Source organism: Eutrema salsugineum, unplaced genomic scaffold (assembly GCF_000478725.1).
Source record: "Eutrema salsugineum unplaced genomic scaffold, Eutsalg1_0 scaffold_1, whole genome shotgun sequence".
NCBI lineage: Eukaryota > Viridiplantae > Streptophyta > Magnoliopsida > Brassicales > Brassicaceae > Eutrema > Eutrema salsugineum.
The window spans coordinates 12325650-12351224 of record NW_006256909.1 but is presented as its reverse complement, the minus strand read 5'-3'; the positions used below and the strand labels follow the sequence as shown (position 1 = coordinate 12351224).

Below are 25575 nucleotides of genomic sequence, written 5' to 3'. Positions count from 1 at the left end.
AGCATTTATCTTTCACAAACGTAACACAACCACAGCATGATTAATATTTCAAATAAAAAGGAACCTCTTTTTCAAAAAATCTTGTACTTTAATAGCAAACAATAGAATTGTAGTCATGGGTTATCCAGGTTTTGATTTTGCTCTTGAACAACCAGGTCACCTAATTTATATGGTTCATGGGTTATCTTAGGGTTGTGCACTATTAGAACAACCTAGATCATCAGTTTATATATTAAGTTATTAAACTTGTATATGTTTGTCCTACCGTTTTCTTTTATTTTTTAATGGTGTTTGACACTTCGATATGTTTTAGAATGACTAATGCATTTTAACTTATACAAGTTTAATATATATATATATATATAATTTTGTTTATCCACAAACTCTTTGTTTTTCTATATCATTTTATATGTTTTGATACTTAAATATGTTTTTGAATGAAGAATTCATTTTAGCACAATTAAAATGTTCTTGAAATTTTTATCTTATGCCTTACTATTATTACCTAGTACTTTTTTCTTTTACTCCTGATTTCACAATCCCTTGACAATGAAATAGTAAATCCACAAGACATTCATATAATATGAAAATTGATACAAATTAGATCCCAAACATCTCAAACATAAAAACAAATACCAAAGATAATTATTCAAACCAAATATAGAATTTCCAATTTATTATAACAAGAAAAAAAAACCAAACAGGCAAACAGTTTGCAAAGGGGTTTCTCTTTCAAATATTAATTTCATCAGAACATCATGATTTTCGGATCCAAATCCACCCATCGAATTGATAGAACTTTTGTCCTCACGGCTTCTTTGATGGGCAGTCTCGATAAGATATTAAGCAACACCTTGTCTGGGAGTGTGCTGATTCAATCATCGTCATCGATATTGACTGCATCAATAAAGACACTTCTTTTTCTAGCCCATCATATGGTAAAAGTGATCTCTCCATGGATTGGATCGCTAAAGAAGGATATGGATTCTTTTGTGAAGAAGAAAGACACGAAAAAGAGATATGATGCTTTGCTGACTTGGGGTTCTTAACATGTAAAGAGAGATGAGGATATAGGTTTATATATGATTAACGTAGTTAATTATGAGGAGACCAAAACCCTCGTCATTACAAGTTAATTATCATTTGGTCAATTTAAAATTAATTATATTCCTTTAACACCCAGTGGAAACAATTAAAATGATAAAATGTTTTCTTTTTTGACATAATATTGACCAAAGAAAAAATTTTTCGATGTAAAATAATAAATAGATGTGTAAAATAAAACCTAATGTTGCAAATAATTCATTAAGTGGATAAGAATACAAAATTATGTGGTTCTGATTACATTTCTTATATGAATATATAACAACAAAAGATGAACTAAACAAAAAATATACTTGAGAAAAAGAAAAAAAGAGCAAAAAGCGTTTCTTAGAAAAATATCCAATAAAATTTAATTTTTAATAACTAAAATTATTAGTACATACAATTTTAGTATTGAAATTACTAATAAATTTTGGTGACAAATGTCACTTTTAAATTTGTAGAGAATAATAAGATAATATCTTCATTTCCTTCATATACATGCATCAAGAAGATTTCATGCTTAAATTAGAATGCCATTTTTATATATACATATCTACGTATTATTTCTGAGTCAATATAATTCATCTAATTAAGAAAATGGAAACTTTTATAGATTACTATTAAAAATTGACATAATAGTACAGAAAATGATGGTGTGTAGTTGTGTAAGATTATTGACAAAAAAAAAAGTAGTTGTGTAAGATCGGTGTTAATATCAGGGCGACAGAAATAGTCACGTAGACTGTTCAGAAACTTGTTCAGCTACTTCAAAAGAGTTTTTAAAAAAATAGATTAGGAATGGAAACGAAAAAGAATTTCGATTACGACATGTGGCAGAAAGGGACATAGATTAGATGCATTACATGGTCATTTCAATATGTGTTTTAGGTTTCATGTGGAGAAAATGCCCGAAAAGAACATCATACATAGAGCTCTGGTCATAGAAACCTTGCATGTCAATATATTTTAGTAATGGATCAGTTCTCAAACCTTAAGAAACCTTTTACTAGTTATTTTTTCTCCTAGGTACAAAAACATTCCATCTCGTACGAAGAAATGCCTCCCATGATTGAACAAAGGCAAGGGGATTCAACCACCTGTTTACTTTTAATTTTAGGCTAAATTTTCAGTAACAATGTTAGAGGAGTTGGTTAACAGTTTTGTTAATTAATTTTTATCGGCACTGTATACAATGTTTATATTGTGCCTAGCTTTTACGGTATTACATTTTTTTAACTCGTTTCAAAATCCCATGTGTAAAACCATTGACCAAGACAAGAACATGGCAGTGAAATAATAACTTAACAAGATATTCAGATAATATAAAATTGATACAAATTAGACCTCAAACGGCTCAAACTTAAAAACAAATACTAAAAGAAATTCTTAAAACAACATATAAAATTTCCAAATTCTTTAAATAAAAAGAAAGGGTTTTCTCTTTTCTATTACGAAAGGCTGGATTCAAACCAAATTTTATTAGGCCATTATGATATCGAGCTCACTGTAACCTTTTGGAAGTTCCTTTAGGTTGGCCACTGCACCCTCTATCTCCAACTTCTTACTTGAAAAAGACGACGATGGTTTGATTAACATAGTCTTGATTACCATCCCTTGCGTTATCAACCACGAGGCAAACGCAATCTCTTGTTTTGAACCGCTAAAATCAGACAGCCATACAGTATATGCAGTGAAGTTAACGTCAGAAAACGGTTTTTTCACTTCCCAAAACTGCTTCTTTGTTCTTCCAATAGAAGTTTCAACTTCTGCACTCGGAGCATTGCATTTCTATGGAAAAAGTCATGTATCGGAAATTTAGATAACTAGGTGTGTATTGCTTACAAGCAAACGTTATGAAAAACAGAAACATGGCTACTTCTATTTCTATATACTACCCACATAATTATATATTATTCAAAACATGTAATGAACGGACCTTGAATAAGACCTCAAGTTCTTCCATTTCTCCACGCCATGCAGCTAAGACTTCATGCAGCATCTCAACTTGTTTTGTATTTGCCAAGTCTACACTTACCGACATCGATGAAAATTCACTCAAAAATTCCTGGGACCTGCTCATCATGAATTCATGTCCAATGCTCTTTTTCTCCTAAGATTCATAAATAATAAATATGTCAAGGATATCACGTTAAGTATAGATCAGCATCGTTTCCTTCTCTATCAAAATACAATGGAATGCAAAAGAAATTAATATATATATATATATATATATATATACGGATATACCTGATCTGGGCATGATATACTATAACTGGTGTGAGCATATATTTTTCCTGTAGTCCAATAGTTTCTATGAAACTGGAGTCTAGGATTCTCAAAGACAACGTTCTCTCTCTCACACCAGAGAGATCCAATGCTGAGGATGTCCAAATTTGGTGTAGACACTTCAATGCCATCAATTTTATAACAGGATAGATACAAGAACTTTAAGTTGCGGTTCTCAATTTTCAGAAGACCTCTTCCTTTGTCGCAATTGATAACTACTACAAGCACTTCGAGAGAAGGGCAAGACATGAGGACTGCGTTAAGGACTCCAGCCTCAGCCAAAATGCCAGTGAGTTCTAGATTCATTAGATTCCCACAGTTATTGAAAGAAAGTGGAGTTTTTATATGATACCGACCTAAGTGTAGTGATTTCAGGTATGGATGGGAAAATGAATTTGGAGGCAAGTCGAGTGTGACGGGTTTTGTGTTAGGTCTAAAAGGGCACAGATAGTTTATAAGTGTGAGATGCTTGATGTGTTTCACATGAATCAATGATCTAATCCAAGCCTCGACCATCCTGTTTTTACATTGGTATGAGTAATAATAGATTGTGCATCTTTCCAAATGGCCGCCACGGTGATCGTTTATAACCTAAAAGGCCAAAAAAGGATTTAGGACAAGTATGTTTTTAGGTGGTAAAAACAAAACAAACACAAAGTAAACCAAGTTATTATGGTGGAAAAAAAAAATCGTTGTACACTTAGAGAAATGAAAATGGTGGATTTAATATATTTCTCTAAAACATATTACGATTTGAAGTGAAAGATAGTGGAAAATAGTGCAACTAATTTCGCAAAAACAAAAAAAAAGTTTATTTCTCTACTAATTTCAAGAGAGAAGGATGAACAAAATTATGCTTCTATCACCCCTATTTCACTTCTCTCTAATCCATTTATTTTTACACCACAAATTCCTGTAATGATGACCATTTATGATATATGGCATATTAATGTCGGATTTCACAAAATCTGGTTTCATTTATAATGGTTGTCATAAAATTCCATACTAAGTATACATCTCTCAGAATTAGGATCAGCATTTCATTTCCAACGGAAAGAACTCACTGATCATCAGATCATAGAATATTTGAAAATCTGATTGTTTCGCCCTTAAGACATTTAACCTTTATTTTCGTAACAGAGAATCAAAATAAACCCAGTAAAACACAGTATAATAACAACACAAAACATGTTTTCTCAAATAAATAGGAGTCTCCCTTTTTTTCTGAAGTCATGTACTTTGATTGCAAACCAGGTTGATTTAGGGTTGTGTACTATAAGAACAACCTAAGTTTATAGGCCAGATCTATATGTGTAATTTCTTTATCCAAAAATCCATAAGAAAAAACTACTGAGAAAAAGAAATAGACCTTGGTCATCGATCTAACGGCATCATTATCAATAACATGGGGCAAAAGAGTTCTGAATTTGGCCAACTTTCGTAGGTCCAAGAAGAGATGTGGCATCTCCTTCCACAAATCCACCCATCGACATGATAGAACACTTGTCCTCACAGCTTCTTGGATGGACAGTTTTGATAAGATCTTATGCAATACCTCGTCTGGGAGTCTGCTGATTTGATCATTGGCATTGATCGCATCAACACTACTTTGTCTCTTCATGGATCGCTAAAGAAGGAGAGAGGAGTCTTTTGTGAAGAACATATACACACAAAAAAAAAGAGATTTGTATTTTTGACTTGAGGTTCTTCACTTGTTAAGCGAGCTGAGAATGGATGTTTATATATGCATATTGTAGTTAATTACTAGGAGATAAAAAAGATTAATTAGAAACAAATAAATATTTGGGGTTATTGTCTGAAAATAAAATCCTAGTTGATTTCCATTTGGTCAAGTAAAATTATTTTCCTCTAACACCCCAATGGAAACAAAATAAAATATAAAAGATTGTTTTCCCTCTTGGCATGTATTTACCAAATAAAATTTCTTTTCTCTAAAAAAAAAAGAGGTGAAAAATAAAAATTAATTGATCTGCTCAAAGTTTAATCCCTAAGCTACTCTGCAAGAGCACAGATGTGCAGTTGTAGTATGTAGGGGTCGAACCACAGAGACGAGAGATCACTCAATAAACCTTATAGAGATCGAATTACGCTAAGCAGAAATATTGTAAATAAATAGCAATGCAACAGAATTAGACTAAGCAGCAATAAAAACGGTTTGTAAGATTCAGATGGATGGAGATTAGGTCTAGGGCGTTTCTCAGGAAATCAATGCATGCAGATCAATCGATTAGTCAGGGTTCAGGTTTAAGCACAGTTTTTGAACTCAAATCTTGAAATTATAATTAACCAACTTCCGTTGCGAGAATTATCTAAGTCTAAATCCTAGAATTCCAAATTCCTTTGCAAATCCTAAAGACATAAACCAGCTTTAATGCTCAAGTTCGATGTTCACAAAGTATCTAAACCAAATTCCTTTGCGAATAGCTACTTTGCTCACCCTAGGTTCTTTCCAGTTATTCAATTACACTTCCGTGTCAATCAATTAACCTAAGATCTAAGTTCTAGGTGGCCAGTCCAGAATTAGCTTTAAGAATAACCTATGGTGAAGAACTAAATAGATTATGAACCCTAACTAATCAATCAATCCAACATCCAATGAAATCCTTTAAGAGAACCCTAAACCTAACAAGCAAACTACTCAGACATGAAGATTGAAGCAATAAACATGAATGAATAGATTGCAGAAAACAGTAAATAGATTAATAAACAGGGGTTCGAAATCTTCTCTCTCCGGAACAGAGTTTTAGACTTGTCTCCCCAAAAGCTCTCAAAAACAAAAGTTCTCTCTCAGAAAATCTAAGGTATCGATATATGGTGGCTAAAAACCCTATTTATAACTTAAAAACACGTTTTGGGCTTCCTTGTAATTATTGGAGACTTTTGGGCCCAACTCCTTCTTCAAACAGGAAACAAAATCACGTTTTCCTTATTTCTGCAACAAGTGTCGAGCGTCACTCTCCATGGTGTCGAGCGACACTAAAGCACAAAATCCATACTTGACGAATTTGATCCTGATTAAGCTCCAAAGTGCTACAAAGTCTCCAGTTAAGCTCCAAACGTACCTATGACCTGAAAAGACTCCAAAAGACTCGAAAGACACTAAAAAGACTCTATAAATAGGACTTATACCATGGTTAAAAACCATAAAAACTATGATATATCAACTCCCCCAGACTTAGCATTTGCTTGCCCTCAAGCAAACAGAACACCAAATAAGAGAAAGAGGTTTGAAAACACGGAGACTCAACCTTTCATTGGAACATCGCTTTGACCGATCACCCTGCAACTCAACTACTGCTTCATCATTCCAAATCGAACCACCATGTACTTCTCCGCAGACATTCACAGCTTCCCAGATTAAGTCCAAAATTCCACAACATTGTCCATAAACCCTCATCGCAGGATCTCACTGATGATTCAGATGCCAAGAACCTTCTAGACTCTTTCCCGTACTATACTCAAGCAAATCAGCCATACAAACTTTGGTACTTTTCTCTCCCCCAGACTTGTTCTTTTCGCACATTCATCATCTTTTTTCTTCTCTTTTTTATGGCACATACTCGATAAGAGTAAAGCTGCGAGTACTGATGGTGTTTGCCATCAACTCCCCGAGTTGTCCCCTTACCTTGTATCAAAGGTTTTCAGCGAATAGTGGGGTCATGGGAAACATTCCTACCCCTCACTTCCTTCCTTTGTGTGATCATTCCAACTTAGAAGTGAAATAATGGGATCATTGGAAACATTCCTAGCCCTTCACTCCTAATCGAGAATCATCTCAATCTTTTTGCCCTTTTTCTTTCTTTCTTAGCTCGTCACAAGGGAGAGAAATCACTTCATTAAATTTCACACAGGCTTTCATTGATCAAGTACGAACGAGGAATCAAGCTCTAAGGCATCAGTCACATCAACGAGTTAAAAGTGAAGTTCAGAACTTAGCTCAGGTTAGTGGATTCTGTTGGAAACATGGACGCCTCTAGTCAGCTGGTCAGCCTTTGGATTTTTCATTAGTCGGATGTAGACTGAATCTGCAGCAGTGGTCACTTAGATGAAAGGTCAGCACAATAATTCCAGGAAAAACATCATAATCTCCAACAAGTTTTGACTCAAAAACGTTTTGACACAACTGACTCTTAAGAAAAACAGACACAATGTCAGCAACTACCTCCCCCAGACTTGAATAACACTGTCCCCAGTGTTAGCAAATCCGAAGTTGGCGAAACAAAAGAAAAGAAACAGAGAAACGCAGGAAAAACAGAGAACTTACCTGGCTGCAATGATGGTGTCGCGCGACACTGATGATGGTGTCGTGCGACACTTTTTCTCTTCGTACCAAATTGCAGCAGACTAATCCGAATTTCTGGTTTGACTCCGGTTTCCTGATTTCCTAATTTTTTTTTTTTTTGACAGAAGCAAGTGACAAGCGACACCAACGGTGGTGTCGCTCGACACCAACCTCTGTTTCACCTGAGACACGAAAAAGAAAAACGAAAATCAACTGAAACAAAAAGACTTATTTACAGACTCACCAGTGGATTGCCTTCCACCAAGCGCTTGTTTAAAGTCATTACCTTGACTTGATGGTGATTTAGGCAGGAGGTGCACCATCCAGAGGCACGATATGTCCATCTGGAATCTCAGCTTTGGCCCAGTAGTGCTTCACCCTTTGTCCATTCACTGTGAACTCTCTGCTACCATCTGGTGTGAGGAGGAAGATGGCACCATAGGGGCGAACCTCTTTGACTATGAAAAGATCTGACCATCGAGAACGAAGTTTACCAGGAAACAATTGCAAACGAGAGTTATACAGAAGTACCTGATCATTCGGTTCGAATTGCCTGGAGAGGATTTTTGCGTCGTGATACGCCTTGGTCCTCTCCTTGTACAGCTTCGAATTCTCATAGGCATGGTGCCTGATTTCGTCCAACTCATTCAGCTGTATCAGTCTCCTTTCTGCAGCAGACTTGATGTCGAAATTCATCAGCTTTATCGCCCAGGCTGCCTTGTGTTCGATCTCCACTGGAAGGTGACAGGGCTTTCCATAGAGCAGGTGGAAAGGTGTGGTGCCTAGAGGTGTTTTGAACGCTGTCCTGTACGCCCAGAGTGCATCGTCCAACTTCGCAGCCCAATCCTTTCGAGTTTTACCCACTGTCTTCTCCAGAATCTCTTTGATCTGTCGATTCGAGACTTCGACCTGTCCACTTGTCTGAGGGTGATAAGGAGTTGCAACTCAATGATGAACTCCATGCTTCCTTAGGAGTAAATCTTGTTAATGAAGTGAGAACCACCATCACTTATAACAATTCGAGGCACTCCAAATCGAGGAAAGATGATGGTCTTGAACATCTTAAGAACCACTGAAGAATCGTTGGTGGGACTGGCAATGGCTTCGACCCACTTTGAAACATAATCAATAGCAACCAGGATGTACTTATTCCCATAAGAAGAGGGAAAAGGACCCATGAAATCGATACCCCAGCAATCGAATACCTCAACCTCAAGGATGAAATTCTGTGGCATCTCATGTCTTTTGCTGATCTTTCCTCTCCTCTGACAAGCATCACACTGCGAGATGAAAGCATGTGCGTCGCGAAACATGGTAGGCCACCAGAAGCCTGCTTGAAGAACCTTAGACACTGTTTTGAATGTTGCAAAGTGTCCAGCATATTCGGACCCATGACAGTGAAACAGCACCTCTGGAACTTCTGACTCTGCAATGCATCTTCTGTAAATCCCATCAGAACAGTGCTTGTACAGATATGGCTCATCCCAGTGGTATCTTTGCAGCTCTCTCAGGAACTTCTTCTTTGCATAGCCCTTAAAGTTCTCAGGCTCAGCCTCTGCAGCGAGATAGTTGGCAATATCAGCATACCAAGGGCGTTGGGTGGCAGAGACAGCAGCTGAACTGATTTCAAGAGGTCTGCTTCGAATTTGGGAGTTCTCTGTGTTCGGCTGAGCAAGGTGACGCGCGACACCAGTGGTGGTGTCGCTCGACACTGTTGATATGTGAATATCGACAAGGGACAAAACAGTAATTTAGATCGGAAGCTTGGTTTTATTAGATTGAGTCAAGGCGAAATACAAATGAGTTCGGTTATTTCGATAGGTAATAACGAACTGAGACTTAAAGCGATTAAGAAACTATCGTAATGAGTTCTAAATCTCTAAGTCTTCTTGGAATCCCTCCCTTTGCTCTGTGTCGATTCGTCTCCCTTTATATATATCTCCTAAGTCGGTCTTTAAGCACGCCTTAGACGATATGGGACCGAGAGGAGTTTCCTTTTCTCTCGGTTCCTTTCCTTTTCTCTCCGAAGTTTCCTTTTTCCGTTAGGAAACTTTCCTGTTTCGGCCGAGCTCAAGGAAACCTTCCATTCCTCTGAGAGGTTTCCCACCGACCTCGGCCTAATGGGCTATCTTCGGCCCATCTTCGCTCGGCCCATCTTCTCTCGGTACATCTCTTCGTAAACCGGGCTTACGGTTCGCCGATCTCAGTTTGTACCGGAGAAAACCAGGGTGCGGTTTTCACCTCCAACAGTTAGCCCCCCCTCAGTTCGGTGAAAGGACGTGACTTTCAGTCGAACTCAATTCTTCGGTTATTGGATCACAAACTGAGCTTGGTAATTGCTGTCGTTTCGCATTTCCGGACGTTTCGCGCCTATCTTCAATGAGGCGCGTGAATTACGGGATATTTCGCGAAAATCGAGGAACCCTCGATTCCCACTGTGTATAAAGGGCAAACTTCTTCTCGCATTCATTATTCTCGCCTCAAGCATATATAAGGTACGCTGCTCTCCCTTCTCTCTAGATTTCATTTCTCTCTCTAGTTTTTGTTCTTCGTTTTCTCTCGTTTCTTCAACTCTCGCCGCCGCGAACTCTTGATTTTTCCGAGCAACCTTCAAACTTTCCGGTTGATCTTCAAACTGTTCTTTATTTCCTTCAAATCTTCTTTCCCAAACCCTAAAATGTCTTCCAGCTCTTCGGTTAATTCTTCCTCGAATAAAATTCTTCCGGAAGACCACCGTGAGTCCTCGGAGCCGAGCTCCTCTTCTTCAAACCCTCAGCAGTCAAGTTCATCACGGGAAGAAAGCAATCTTCCCCAATTAGTTCGTAAGAACTCTAAATCTGCGGAAGCTAGCAGCAGCCGTGCTAGAGTCAGAATTGAAGCTACCGAAGATCTGACTGCAGAGGCTCGCGAAACGGTGGCTCGGGCTGGACCGAACGTTGATGCTAACACCCCTGAGATCGAGGAGATCGAGGAGGTCGAGGAAGAATTTCAGGGGGAGAACGTTGCTGATACTGAAGTCGACAACATTGAAGCGGTTATTCATGCTTCGCCACCACTTCCGAGGCGGAAAGTAGTTCGTCCCGACAACGTGCCCTCTTGTTCCCTTTCTCCTGGTGCCGTTCGAGCCGTGCTCGAGGCAAACGGTCTTGCGGACAAGATTATTTTCATCATTCCGGAGGCTAGAGATCGGCTGTGGGACGTTCCCGAAGGCTTCCTTTGCGTCTACCTGACGTACTTCACCCAGTGCGGGCTTTCTTTCCCCATTCCCTCTCGCCTACTGGGATACTGCAATCGGCGCGGCGTAGCTCTCACACAGGTGATGCCGGCCTCAATAACGAACTACGTTGGGTTCGTTTCCTTATGTGACGAGCTTGGCGAAGTCCCATCGAGTCAAATTTTCGAAGACCTCTTCTCGGTCAATATCCATAAGTCCAAGGAGTGGTTCTTCGCCGCCAATGCCAAGCCAAAGAAGAATTTAGTTATGGGACCTAAGCCCAGTAAATTCAACGATTGGGAGTCCCAGTACTTCTATATTGAAATGAACGATCTCACCGTCAGCAATTCTGACATCGCAATTCAGTCGAATTGGAAGATTCCGATTGGTAGATTAGATGATTTCACACTTAGATAAATTTTGACTTTTACTGCTTGCTAACTCGACTTCGTTTTATTTTTGTAGGTCGTCATCTTCCGAGTCTCCTTCTCAACTCCGGACTCACCTCTGAGTTTGAAGAAGCATTCAGCGAAGCCGGTAAACGTCGTTGGCCGGAGGTTTGGGAAGAAATCCTACAACGTCGAGCTAAGAAAGCGGGTATGTTCATCGAATTCTGTCTTTACTCACTTTATTCTGAATTTACTCCGAACTCCTCCTTAAACACATTTTCATTTCAGGCTCTGTTCGAGAACCCAAACCACGCAAGCCGAGAACTCGAGCTAGCAAGCCTCGAACCGCTCCCAAACGCCAATCACTGAAGTCGCGAACTCAACGCTCCCGAGCTGCCAGGATGCTTTCCATTGACGAAATCCCAACTCTCTTCGGTGAAGAGGAAACGGATGTGGCTGAGCCGACCCCAGTCCTTGCTGCTGAACAGACCGAAGTGCAGCCAGAAGAGTTGCCACCTGCTGCGGGCTCACCTGATCAGGTTGATCAGAGGAAGACGAAGAAGAAGAAGTCTTCGAAGAAGAGTAAGAAAGCAGAGGACTCTTCTCGGGTGCAAGATACTCCCGCCGAGCTCGATCCACCGGCAGCTGTGGCGTCGGGCCTCGCGCTCTCGCAAGATCGAGCTGAAGCTTCACACTCCCGAAAAAGGCAAACCAGAGACCATGTCGAGGGCTCTCAAGAGCACGGGCCGGCTAAGAGAGTCCGAGTTTGTTTTGACTACGACGAGGAGACTCCTTTTGAGGAGAACGTAGATGCCTGCGCCGAGCTCTATCATAAGATCTCCTCGGAGGTACCTAGCCTTCCCTCGGTTCCCGAGCTCCGGTTTCCCAACATGTACAAGAGAATCGCTCACACGACTGCTGTGGTAATTTTACTTACCCCTTATAGACTTGGATATTCTTCTAAGTATGACTTCTAATTCCTGTTTCCTCTGTGCAGCTCGCCAATCAGACCAATAACTTGGTCGCTGCATATGAAGTAGCCCTGTTCGACGAGCAAGTAAGGGTCTCCGAGCTCGAAGAAAGGATAGCCAAAGCAGAGGAGCGTCTCGCCACTGAGCTCCGAATCAACGAAACTCTGCACTCTCAAGTTGACTTGCTGAAAAAGGAGAGTGCAGAGCTGAAGGCGGTGAAAGACGAGCTCACCGAGGCCCAGAATTTACTCTCTAAAGAGTTCGAGAAGGACAAAGGGCGGCTACAAGGTATGGTGGCGCACTGGAAGAATCGAGCTAGGAGCGTTCACGCAACGGCTTGCGAACGCCTTGAGAAGGTCATTCGGAGTTTGGACGATGCTGACAGGGCTCGGAAGCCGTACTTGGTCTACAACCAGCTCACCGGGGTCCTCGGTTTCATCAAGCAGTTGCGGAGGAAGGGTCTGTACGAGGTCCCGCCAGAAATGGTTGCGGATATTGAAGCAAGGCATGCCAAGGCGCTGGAGGACTTCAAGGCGATCGATGCTTGCGTGCTCACTGAGGAGGACAAGAAGATGTCTCCGTTCGTAGAGGAAGATGACATTCCGGTCGTAAATGTGACCCAGAGCGCGCAAGATCCTGCGAGGGGCGAGCAGTTCGGCTCAAACGAGGACATACTCAACGCTGCTGCCTCGAAGACCATCTAATCTCTTCCTATTTTTCTTTTACTCTTCGAACTTAACTGCCCTTGCATGGGTTTCTTTTTGTAATTCTAATTCCGAGCCCTTGGTGGGTTCTGACTCTATTTGCCTCTCGGGGCTTTTTTATTTTAGAAAGACCTTCGGCATCTAACCTTCGGTTTAACTTTATGTCGTCGTTAAGATTTGCGGTTAATGCTAAAGTATTAGATCGGTATATAGTAGATATTCGAACGTGATTATTATCTTTTGATAGCGAATTGCGATAATTCGGCTTACGTTTTGCGAGTGTTGTGAACTCGGCTTACGGTGCGAATCTGAGGAGTTCGGCTTATTGTGCGAGCGTATGAGCTCGGCCTGGGGAACCCAAGTGAATCGTTTCGTACTGGAAGAGTGAATTAGATTCGAACTCCTGTAAACGCACGAAACGAATTCAAGGTTTTTCTAAGTCGAACCTAAGTATGCGAGATGTGCTCGGCTTATTGTTCTTGGTGACTTAGAAATTTAACTGCGGGACTGGGCCCGGCTTTTGATATGTGGCTTAACCACGACACCATGTGGGTGCTCGCGAGACGGATCTCGGCTTTTAAGTTTGCATTCATGTGGAATGCTATCGAACAACTGGCCAGGAAGTCGATGTAAAGACAAGGAGTTCGGTCCCTTGTGATTTCGAACTAACACTTTGTCATATCATGACAATAAAATTTTATTGATGTTATAGCTGGACTCGGTAACGAGCTGCCTATGTACCCTTTAAAGGGATCAAGCCATTCGTAGTTCTAAGTACGAAAGGGGTTTTCGCTCCGACTAAGTAGTTCGGAGGCTTTTTTATTTTTTTTTATTATTTTTTTTTTTTGGCGCTTCGAAACGAACTAGTAGTAGTATCGTTTGAGATGCATCGAGTTCCAAGATCGCGGGATCGGAGTTCCGTCTAACTTCATGAGTTGATAAACGCCGGGCTTAACAACCTTCATAATCTGATATGGTCCTTCCTAGTTCGCGCCAAGTTTTCCTGCATTCTTCTCTTCAGTGTTTTGATAGACTTTACGAAGTACGAGGTCGCCGTCTTCGAAGTGACGGCCCTGATCGGGATAGTTCGCCGAAGATCAGGATCGGAATTAGTCGTGAGTGCGGCTAAGGCGTCGGCAGTTGCATTCTCGTCTCGAGGTATCTTTGTAAGCTCGAAGGTGGAGAACTCTGAAGCAATATCCTTAAGAACTTTGAGATATGCGTCCATGCGGTCGTTCTTGGCCTCGTATTCGCCGTGAAACTGGTTGGCTACGAGTTGAGAATCGCAATAGGGGTGTACGTGCTCGGCGCCGATACCTTTAGCGAGTAGTAGTCCGGCAATCAATGCTTCGTACTCGGCTTCGTTGTTGGATGCCGGGAAGCCGAGCCGAAATGACTGCTCGATTACTTCTCCTTCGGGTGATTTGAGACGTATTCCAACTCCGGATCCTTTATGGGATGATGAACCATCGGCATGAAGAATCCAAGGTTGTACGACCAGATTATCTTCGACGAGCTCCGGTGGGAGTTCGACCAAGAAATCTGCTAGGACCTGAGACTTCGTTGCCGTTCTGTTCCGGTATTCGATGTCATATTCACTAAGTTCGATAGCCCACTTAGCGAGTCGTCCGGAATGACTTGGGCTATGAAGGAAAGTGCGAAGAGGGTGATCGGTCAAGACCACGATTGCGTGAGACTGGAAGTACGGGCGTAGTTTCCGTGCAGAAATAACCACGGCAAAGGCGAACTTCTCCAAAGTCGGATAACGATACTCCGATCCGTCGAGGGACTTGCTCGTGTAGAAAATTGGTTTTTGTTCGCCGCGATCTTCTCGAACAAGAACGCTGCTAACTGCGAACTCCGAAATCGCGATGTAAAGATAAAGTGTCTCGCCGGTTTCTGGTTTGGATAGAACTGGCGGAGTGGACAGATATTTCTTTAGCTCGGCGAAGGCTTCTTCACACTTCTCATTCCATTCGAGGTGCTTGTTACCGCGGAGAAGTTGGTAAAAGGGCAAGCACTTGTCCGTTGATCTAGATATGAATCTGTTAAGCGCTGCAATACGTCCGGTAAGTCGCTGAACTTCGCGTTTGGTTGTCGGCGAGGGGAGCTCGAGAATAGCGGCGATCTCCTTCGGATTAGCTTCAATGCCTCGCCGTGTGACGATATATCCGAGGAACTCTCCAGATGTTACGCCGAACGTACACTTAGTTGGATTAAGCTTCATACCATATTGATTCAAGATATCAAAGCATGTGCGAAGATGGCCGACGTGCTCGGAAGCGATGAGTGACTTTACGAGCATATCATCGATGTAGACTTCCATAGTTCGTCCGAGCTGGCTCGCGAACATCCGGTTTACCAGTCGTTGGTACGTTGCTCCAGCATTCTTCAGGCCGAATGGCATGACCTTGTAGCAATAGATGCCACGGTCCGTGATGAAGGATGTCTTCTCTCGGTCCTGCGGATGCATGAGAATCTGATTGTATCCGGAGAACGCATCCATGAATGAGAGTAGTTTGTTTCCGGCAGTTGCTTCCACAAGGCGATCGATATGAAGTAACGGAAAGCTATCTTTCGGACACGCTTTATTGAGGTCGGTGAAGTCGACGCAAATTCTCCATTTACCATTCTTCTTTTTCACGACCACGGGGTTTGCCAACCAATCTGGATACTTAACTTCGGTGATAGATCCAGCTTTGAGTAAGCGCTCGACCTCGTCGTTCACGGCTTGCGCTTTCTCTGGCCCGAGCTTTCGGCGTTTCTGCTTGATAGGCTTGTACGTCGGATCGATATTGAGCTCGTGGCACGCGATCTGCGGGTCAATCCCGGGCATGTCTTCTACCGACCAAGCGAAGGTTGAGGTATGCTGTTTCAGGAAACGAATGAGTGGTTCACGGATGACTGGGTCGAGCTCGGCACCAATTCCAACTTGACGCTCTGGCCTGAGTTCGTCAATGCTAACTTGAACGATCGATTCCTGCTTAGGCTTTGTCTTTTGGACGATGAGCTTGTCAGTTGGTCCGAACGAACTAATAACGCAAGCTTGGTTGGCCGAGTGGAGTCTGCACTCATTTATGTAGCACGATCGAGCAACGGCTTGGTCTCCTCGGAGTGTGTACACACCGTCGGGGGTCGGGAACTTCAAGCATTGATGGTACGTCGAAGCGACCGCTTTCATTGCGTGCAGCCATGGCGTACCGAGAATAGCGTTGTAGATTGCCGGTTTGTCGAGGATAAGGAACTGGATCATCTTTGCGATTCCGCCGACGTAGATTGGGATTATGACAGTGCCGATCGTCATACAATGTTCTCCATCAAATCCGGTAAGTGGCTCGATGAACGGATCAATCCTATCCGACGCCAACTCGAGCTGGTCAAGTGCTTCCTTGAAGATAACATTGACCGAACTGCCAGTATCGATCAGAATGCAGCTAACTTCGACGTCGTCGAGGAGTAGATCGACAACGAGAGCGCCATTATGCGGCTTGTGAATTCCGATCGTGTCAGCCTCGGTAAAGACCAAGGGCGCTCCCTTCGGCGGATCCTGCGGGGTTTTCAGTGTGCTAGCGGCTTGTTTGCTGTATTCCTTGATGGCTCGAACGGAATAACTGCAAGCTTCGATGGCCCCCATTATCATGTTGACACGTTTTCGCGCCTTAGGAGCAAGATTCTCCGGAGCTCGGTCATCGCGATTCCGTTTCTGTTGCTCAGACAAAGCAGGCAGATTCGGTGGCGGTGGTGGTAGTGTCGGTAAAGCCGGTGGAGTTGGTGGATCTTTGGCGAGTGCTTTCTCGAGATGTTCGTTGTTCGGTCGAGGCATCGAGAGTTGCCCACCGCTCTTAAGCGTGTTTGAGCGTCGGAGTTCGTCGACCGAGATCGGCTCCTTGCGATACAGGCCGAGTAGATATTCTCGCAAATGCCTGCATTCTTCGGTGCTGTGGCCCCTACGGTTATGGAATAACGACTCGTCTTGGTCTTCTTCACCGCGGACCCATTTATTATTCCACTGCTTGCTTGGTTGTTGGATTGCGTTAGCATAGAGTTTCTTGCGGTTCTCGTATCCTCGACCGTATCCCGACTGCGGCTCGTTAGTCGCGGGTTTCAGACGTTCGGGTTGTTTTGTTGAGTGACTTTGCTCGTACGCAGCTTCTTCTTCTTCTTCAGCAATGTAAGTATTAGCTCGGTGTAACGCATCTTCTAACGTCTGCGGTGGGTTATGCGTGATCGCGCTTCGGAAACTGGTCTTTATCCGAGCTCCTTTCTGAAGGCATAAGAGAGCGGCTTCGTCGATAATCGTGCAGTTGGCGACGATTGCCTTGAAGCGCTGGATGAAGTCGCGAAGGCTCTCGCTTGGTCCTTGAGCTATTTGCCATAGCTCGGAGTTCTTGGTATTCTGTCCAATGAACATGGAGAAGTGCTTGACGAAGGCCGTCGTTAACTCTTTGTAGCTGTCGATTGAATTGGCTTCGAGCCGTGAGAACCAGTCGAGAGCTACTCCTCCCAGACTTTCCACAAATAGTTGGCACTGAACCGTGTCTCTTTATTCGGCAGACTTAAACTGGTATCGGTTCATGCAGATACCGAACGATGTCAGGAAGTGTCGAGGGTCAGAGTTGCCCTCGTAGATTTTCATCTTCAGTTTCTCCATGTGCTTGACCGGCGTCCCTGCGATGCGCGATGTGAAAGGAGTCTTCTGTGTTTCCTGAATGACGCGCTCGATCTCCGGAGCCGCGCTTGTGGCTTGATGTATTTTTGAGGTGATATCGCGAAGCTGTGCTTTCATCGCTTCAAACTCGGCGTCTCGGCTTAAATCCGGTGCTGGTGGGTTTGCTGACCCGACCGCGGCAGACCTCATAGTTCCGGTTGGATCTCCGTCGGCATTGAGATCGTCAATGATGTTCCGAACTCGGAGAGGAGTTCGTGTCTGACTGAGTTCGGCGATCTGTGCCGCCATCTGACTGAAACGTTCCTCGCTCCTTTTGTTGATGGCTTCGAACTGAGCAGTGAACATTTGGAGTAACAGGTCGGTTACGGCTGCGGGAGTTTGCTCGGTAGCAGTTCCGGCGTTTTCTCCAAGAGTTCCTCCCGTTTGCCCTGTTTGGGCGTTGATGTTATTTCCCCTGAGAGGGTTTTCTTCTTCGTGAACGTTGGATTGGTCTGCCATCGCTGATTCAATCTTTCCGAAGTCCGATCTAAAATCTGAGATATCTGTTTAAAGCCTCCTTCCTGGCGCGCCAATTGTTGATATGTGAATATCGACAAGGGACAAAACAGTAATTTAGATCGGAAGCTTGGTTTTATTAGATTGAGTCAAGGCGAAATACAACTGAGTTCGGTTATTTCGATAGGTAATAACGAACTAAGACTTAAAGCGATTAAGAAACTATCGTAATGAGTTCTCAATCTCTAAGTCTTCTTGGAATCCCTCCCTTTGCTCTGTGTCGATTCGTCTCCCTTTATATATATCTCCTAAGTCGGTCTTTAAGCACGCCTTAGACGATATGGGACCGAGAGGAGTTTCCTTTTCTCTCGGTTCCTTTCCTTTTCTCTCCGAAGTTTCCTTTTTCCGTTAGGAAACTTTCCTGTTTCGGCCGAGCTCAAGGAAACCTTCCATTCCTCTGAGAGGTTTCCCACCGACCTCGGCCTAATGGGCTATCTTCGGCCCATCTTCGCTCGGCCCATCTTCTCTCGGTACATCCCTTCGTAAACCGGGCTTACGGTTCGCCGATCTCAGTTTGTACCGGAGAAAACCAGGGTGCGGTTTTCACCTCCAACAGACACTAACGTTTCTCCAATTCGAAAAGCCTGCAATTCTTCGTCAAACCTGCTCTGGAACTCGGTTTCCACATAGTATACATTCTCTTCTGGCAGGAAATCGTCTATGGGTATGTCGTCTTCAACCCTGATGCGTGAGAGATGGTCTGCCACACCATTCTCAACACCCTTCTTGTCCTTGACCTCAATTTCGAACTCTTGAAGGAGTAACACCCATCGCAGTATTCTCGGCTTTGCATCCTTCTTCTGCATCAAGTATTTGAGTGCAGAATGATCTGTGTGCACAATCACCTTCGATCCCACAAGGTATGGTCGAAATATCTCAAAAGCAAAGACCACAGCCAACAGCTCCTTCTCAGTAGTAGCATAATTCCTTTGAGCATCATCCAGAGTTCGACTGGCATAGTAGACTGCATGAAGCTAAACACATCACCTCAAAACGCAAATTCCAGTCAGGAGGTTGTACGATAGGGGCGCTTATCAGAGCATGTTTGATCTGTTGGAACGCAGCAAGACACTCATCTGAGAACTCAAACTTAGCATCCTTGCATAGCAGAGCAGTAAGAGGACGTGTGATAGATATAACTTTTTATGTCTCAGGGCTATCAATCCCCTTTGTCGAAGTAGCACAAAGAGGTATCAATCCAGACAAGTCAACGAGACACTAGACTATGATGTTTGTTCATTTAAGTCAAGACAAAAGGTGAAGGTTTCGAACTAAGCTAAGTGACTAACGATTAAGCATGAAAGGTAAAGCAAATGATTAGATCTAAACAGAGACAGGATGCAAATAATAGCTCAACAATTCAGATGATGATAATATGCAATAAAGCAAGGGACTTTAGACGAGATACTTGACTCGGGTGCTTCCAAGTTCAACTAGTTGGTTAATGAATCAAAACATCAAGCGGTTTCATTTAATTTTGAACTCAAGGCATGTTAATCTTCTCATGAAAGTATTAAGCATCTAAATTGATCCTCCTTCATACCAAAAATGTCTTTTGAGAAGCATCGAATCAATCAGCAATAAGAATCAGTTCAAAAATGTCATTTAAGAGAACAAACTATCACTCTCGCGATGAAAGACTCTTAAACCCTTAACCGAGTGGTTCAGACATTTCTACAAACACTTTTGATGCGAGATATGTCTCAGATCTGAACCTCAAGTGATGTGCTTGGATCCAGCCTAGAGATCTCGTCGGTTAAAGAATGAAACATGCAAGACTAGACACCTAAACCCACTAATCTACCTTGAAAGCACCCTAATCTACTCATCTAAAGCCGCTTAAACGACTACTCACTAATCATAACGAGCTCACTAAGTCCTTTGCAAGACGTGTAGCTGGTCATGATGAGGAGTTTAATGTTAGATGATAAAAGAAATAAAGAAAGAACAAGATTTTTCATGCAAAAACGAGATATCGGATTAGAATCATCAAGTTTCACCAAAGAGGCAAGTTCTTAAAGCTAAAAACAGATAAGAGATGAGATGATTAGGTTTTTAGTCTCAAAATGTATATATAGCAAAGGTAAAGTGTCGCGGGTCAGCCCGGAACAAACCGGGTACTGAACCGCGTTCTTGGGCTGATGGGTGAGTGCCACGGTGTGTCGGAGAGTGAAGCCGAGGTCTTCATGTCGAGGAGCGCACGTGAGTCCAGATCCAAATGAAGATCTCGTGAAGAACACGTCAAGAACATGCATGAACCCTAGTCTTTGATCCATCTTCACGTGTGTGTTCTTGGGCAGCTTTGTTCTTGATTCTGGGTTCGTGACAATGGACCTCGGCATGAAATGCCGAGGCGCTTGGTAGTCGAGGGGTTTGAGCGAACAGGGGCCGGCATGCACGCCGGGGTCATTGCGCCGAGGTGCACGTTCGACACTTAGTCGTTTCCAGCTTCATTTCTTACGTGTGCATGCCTTGATTCCAACGTGCCGAGGCGTCAGCACGAGGCCTAGTTCAGAATACTCCCAAAATATGAGCCTTGACTTGGCCGATGTCGAGGTAATGATGCCGAGCCCTGAGAAAACACTTAGCGCGTACCGCAACATATTTGGGTTCGTATCGACCATGTCACCTCCCGGAAACAGTAACTTTCAACCCACGACTCCAAATGCTCTGAGACCAGTTCCATAGTCAAGATGACTCAATAAGCTCGAACTTTGGTGAAGAAACCGTCGGAGCTTGGGAAGTGGAAGGCTTCCTGGATTTCACATCTTTGAACCGCATTGGAATCACCGGGGAATAAGCTGTTTGGACCGATGTGAACTCCGGAGACTTTATCTTTCAAACCACTCGTCCGAATTTAGCGATCCCAACCGTTCTGAAAAGGTCTTTCAAAGATCTCAAACTTTGATGAAGACCGGGCAAGCTGGTTCGGTCCGGAAAGGTTCCGTCCGCCGTGATCTTTGTACTCCACCGTTCGGTTCTCGGATGCGCGTAATGTTGGTGCATCTTCCGGAAGCTGTATCTTTCTCCCCACTGGTCCGAATTGGATGATTCCAACTGTTCTGGGATATTTGTTTGATTATCTCCAACTTTGCTGAAGACCCCGCCAACTGGTTCGGACCGGAAGGTTCCCCGGATTGCTGATCTTTGAAACGCGCGGACAAGGACAAATTTTGGTCGAGAAAAGCTTCCCGCGGTAAGGAAAATGGCCGAGGGCTGTGTACCGCGGTAAGCTTTTTGGTCGTAAAAATTCCTTCGCCTCGGCCAAAAACTCAACCCGCGGTATTTACACCTGATCTTCGACCCAGGCTGACTTTGGTCGATCGGTACGGACTTTGGTCGGTGCTGAGCGATCGGTAAGCTTTTTGGTCGAGGTTGAACGATCGGTAAGGATTTTGGCCGAGGTTTCTGTCCGTCCGGTACGCGATTTGGCCGAGAAATTCCTCCAAGCGGTTTTCACCATTTTTGACCTTTTTCTTCACCGTCTTCTTCTCTGCTCCTCTTCTTAGGCTCCAAATGACTCCCAAAGCACCTGATAAGGACTTCAAAACATGCAAAACTCTTTGGGACCTAATGCAAGCCCTAAATCCTATTTTCATGCCTAAAGACTCAATTTACATGGGAAAACACATGATGAGGACTCTAAAATGCACTCTAAATGATGTAAAATATAGACATATCAACTCCCCCACACTTGTCCTTTGCTTGTCCTCAAGCGAAGAGAACAAATGAGAGAAAGAGGTTGTAATGCAGATGGAGCTCATATTTCCTTTTTAGAGAGAAGTGATCACAAAGAGAACTTGGATTCATGCTCAAATATGCAACGTAAAGCCATACTCAGATATTCTATAATTAAAGCACAGAATCTCCACAAGTCATTATCACATTCAACTCTTTCACATTCATTAAGCTCGTAACCGGTGAATCAAATGATGCAATGTTCAAATAGGCTGGCTTGGCTAGGGTAAGGTCATGAGACAAAAATGATCTCATCAATATTCAAGCGGGTGTAATGCAACAATGGGATCACTCAATGAACGACCAAACTTTGGCAGAATGCTAAAGGTAAAAAGCAACCGATGCATACAAGGGCAAGACTCATCACACCCCACACTCCACTCAAAGCTTTTCTCACTTGCTCACCCTCTCAAGATCCTCACTCTCTCAATTGCTTTCTTTTCACTAGGGGACTCACTTTTGTTTTGATTTCCAAGTCTTGGTGTTTACCTATTCACACAGCTCTTTTCTTTTACAGCGATTACCTCTTTTCTTTTCTCTTTAGAACACTTGAGCCTTTTTGGCTTCTTTTCATTTCAGAGACTATACTTTTCTTTTTAGAACAACAGAGCTCTTCTTTTCAAATTCAAGACTCGATTCTTTTTCTTCCATTCCCCTAGCTATTTCCACTCTCTCTTTTTCTCTCAGCTCACCTTTTTCCACTCACCAATAGATCTTTTCCCCCACACTTATTTCTCGCCAATACTCTTAGTTCCTTGATGTTGGAACATAACACTCAGTGAGACATGCCCTTGTCGCTCTAAACCTAACACTTTCTGCTAAGTTCGGTCCAAGGTGGCCTTACAATTCACACACAAACATTGGCTAGAAAGAAAGTTGGGTTCAAGGTGAGGGAACCGATCCATGATGCGGATTCAGCTACTTGAGCTAAGGAAAGAGAGTGGTAAAAACAATGATTCTAGCTCAAGTATGTATATCGGTATCCACAAGCCAATTCAAGCAATGCATCAAAAGATATTTACAATTCAAGTTCAGGGTTATCACTTAGTTAGAGTTGAGTGTAATTTAGACTTGCTTCTCGGATTCAAATCGTTTCAAGCTTTACAAGCACAGAATGAGTTTCACAAGCATATTTAGTTCAAGTTCTCGAGTGATTTACTCTCTAGGAAAAAATCTATCATTGCTCCTTGCACTGATGCAATCCTACATGATGCAACCTAGACTCGATCTTAAAATGCGAGATGCAACTAGAATGATGCGGTTTTGCCATATGTACAAAGCTAGATGAGACTCAAGAATGCAAAAGTCAAATAAGAACAAAGAAAACAAGATCAGAAAACACAAAGCTCCTCCCCCACACTTAAACAACACAGTCCCGTGTGTTATAGAAGCGTGTGAGAGAAGTAAAAAGACAAACTAAACGAATGCAGAATGATATACACAAGATGCATATGTACAGGGTTTGAAGTCGATACCTTAGTCAGAGAGGTCTGATCCCAAGTAGTACGAGGGATTTGATGTTGAGCAGGAGGGTGTGGACTGACGTGGCGGGCTGCTATCCGAGGGTTCAGGTAAGAATGCCAAGGCAGGGTTGATCCAATCCTCTTTGCCTGGTGGAAACTCCGGGTTCCTTGCGTTTGAGCTTTCCCCAACCTCCTCTTGTGTAACCGGTGCGGTTGAGGTTGCTGAGTTCTTGTCCGGAGAAGATGGCCGTGTGAGCTGCTTTACCTTCTTCTTTAGGTGCCTTACACAGTCCACCAAAGCATGAATGGTCTTGTCTTGCCACTTACACCACTTTTGGAGAGTGTTCACTCGCAAATACAGCTTCTTGGTGTGGTATTCAGGCTCACCCCACTGATAGATAAGACTTTTAAGGGTCTCAGGGCTATCAATCCCCTTGTCAATGTAGTACAAAGAGGTTTATCAATCCAGATGTGGTGTTAGACACTAAGCTATATGATCAAGTTCTTAATTCAAGCAAACAAGAATAGGTTTTGATTAATCTAGAGACAACTATAAACATAAACAGGTTTAAAGACAAATGACAATGACAAATGATGTGAATATGATATGATGGAGGCATGAGATTCTAGACATGATAGTTGGTTAGGGTGCCTTGGTGTTAAACTAGAAATGCTAATGACAATGATGAGACATGATTCAAATGATTAAGAACTCTAATCTAGGTTAATCCTCTCATGAAGGTATTAACCCCTATACTAATCCATTTTCAAACCAAATTCCCATTTGTGAAACATGAATCAATATGCATTAACAAACAGCTCTTAATGATCATTCAAGCATTTAACAAATCATTCCCATGATGAAAAATTACTTAAACCTCTAACACAACTCTTTCAGGAATTTCATCAAACACTTTTGGTGCATGAAATTCCCAGAATCTAGATCTCAAGTGATTATCAAGGATTTAGCATAGAGAACAGCTGTTTAGAGAGATGAATCAATGAATCTAGCCCTAAGCACTCCTAATCTAACACTTTAGCACCCTAACCTACACATCTAGAACCTCATTAAGGTGACTACTCACTAATCATACTAATCTCTCTTAAACTTTTGCAAGTTGAGTAGATTAGCATGATTAATGATGAGAAATGGAGATGGAGATGATAGATTCAAAAGAAAACAGCTTTAAACACCCAGATCTCCTTAAACTCTCTTGATTAAACACTCAAATAAAGATATTTCTCTTCTTAATGGAGTCTTTTCACCAAAAAGGCAAGAGACAAAGGGAATAAAACTTAGTTCTCCCCCAAAAAACCCTAAAAAGTATTTATACCTTCTTAAAAACGAACCGGGTCAGCCCGGAACAAACCGGGTCCTGACCCGGCTTTAATGGATAAAGTGGGAAAAGCTGCGGGTCGGTTCAGTATGTCCCAGGCCGCACACCTAAGTCGCAGTAGATGAAGACTTGTCTTGTGAGGCTTGAATCACCTTGTCGGAGCCGCACGCCTATCTAGGAGTAAATTGCGAGTGTTTCTGCGGCATGGTCTCCTTCCTCTCCAACTCGCAGGGCTGAGCCGGTTTCTGGGGGATGTAGAAACTGTGCGGGTTGGTCTCTATTGCACTTAGGTCGCAGGCTCAAGTCGGAGTGAATTCCGAGTGATCGTGCGGCATAGATCCAGGCGCGGATGACTCGCATGCCTAAGTCGCACGATTGTGGACTTAGCATTTCTCTTGCTCGGGAGCTCCAGACCTCTTCCAGTGATAGTTTACCCGCACATTTCAACTCGCAGCATCAGCATTCAGGTGTTCATCTTCAGGCCTGCGGGTTAACCAAGTCGCAAGACCATCTCGCAGCATCCAGAGCAGCTTAGATCACTTCGCATTCCGGAGAGTGTAACTCCTGTGATACTTGTCCGAATTGAATGATTTCGGTTGCAGAAGACAGAGGACTCATTTATCTCCAACTTTTGTGAAGGAAGTTTCAGTGCTTGGGAGGTGGAAGGCTTCCTGGAGGGCACATCTTTGCAGTGCATGTATACGACCAGAGAGAGGCGTCTAGACATGTGTCCATTCCGGAGGCCGTATCTTCCTGCTCATAGATCCGAATTGAATGCTCTTGGACGTTCTGGAAAGAAAACTCAAATGTCTCTGATTCTCATGAAGGACCCGGAAGCTGAATCGGCCTGGAAGTGCACC

At 42.9% G+C, this 25575-nt stretch overlaps 3 protein-coding genes across 3 annotated transcripts; 1 reads left to right on the top strand and 2 right to left on the bottom strand.

Moving 5' to 3' along the window:
* Positions 1-2565: 2565 nt before the first annotated feature.
* On the bottom strand, positions 2566-4993 carry LOC18028867 (putative F-box protein At1g67390). Its single transcript, XM_024149054.1, has 4 exons — positions 4742-4993; positions 3334-3963; positions 3023-3196; positions 2566-2874 (listed from the first exon to the last, which is right to left on the bottom strand). The coding sequence occupies exons 1-4, from the start codon at positions 4991-4993 to the stop codon at positions 2566-2568; spliced, it is 1365 nt and encodes a 454-aa protein (XP_024004822.1).
* A 5359-nt stretch (positions 4994-10352) lies between these two features.
* Positions 10353-12953, top strand: LOC112081978 (meiosis-specific protein ASY2-like). The gene is made up of 4 exons (XM_024149053.1): positions 10353-11277; positions 11355-11486; positions 11567-12201; positions 12276-12953. Exons 1-4 carry the CDS (start codon positions 10353-10355, stop codon positions 12951-12953), a joined length of 2370 nt encoding a protein of 789 aa, XP_024004821.1.
* A 961-nt stretch (positions 12954-13914) lies between these two features.
* LOC112081977 lies at positions 13915-18120 on the bottom strand. The gene is made up of 2 exons (XM_024149052.1): positions 17538-18120; positions 13915-17447 (listed from the first exon to the last, which is right to left on the bottom strand). Exons 1-2 carry the CDS (start codon positions 18118-18120, stop codon positions 13915-13917), a joined length of 4116 nt encoding a protein of 1371 aa, XP_024004820.1.
* Positions 18121-25575: the final 7455 nt, after the last annotated feature.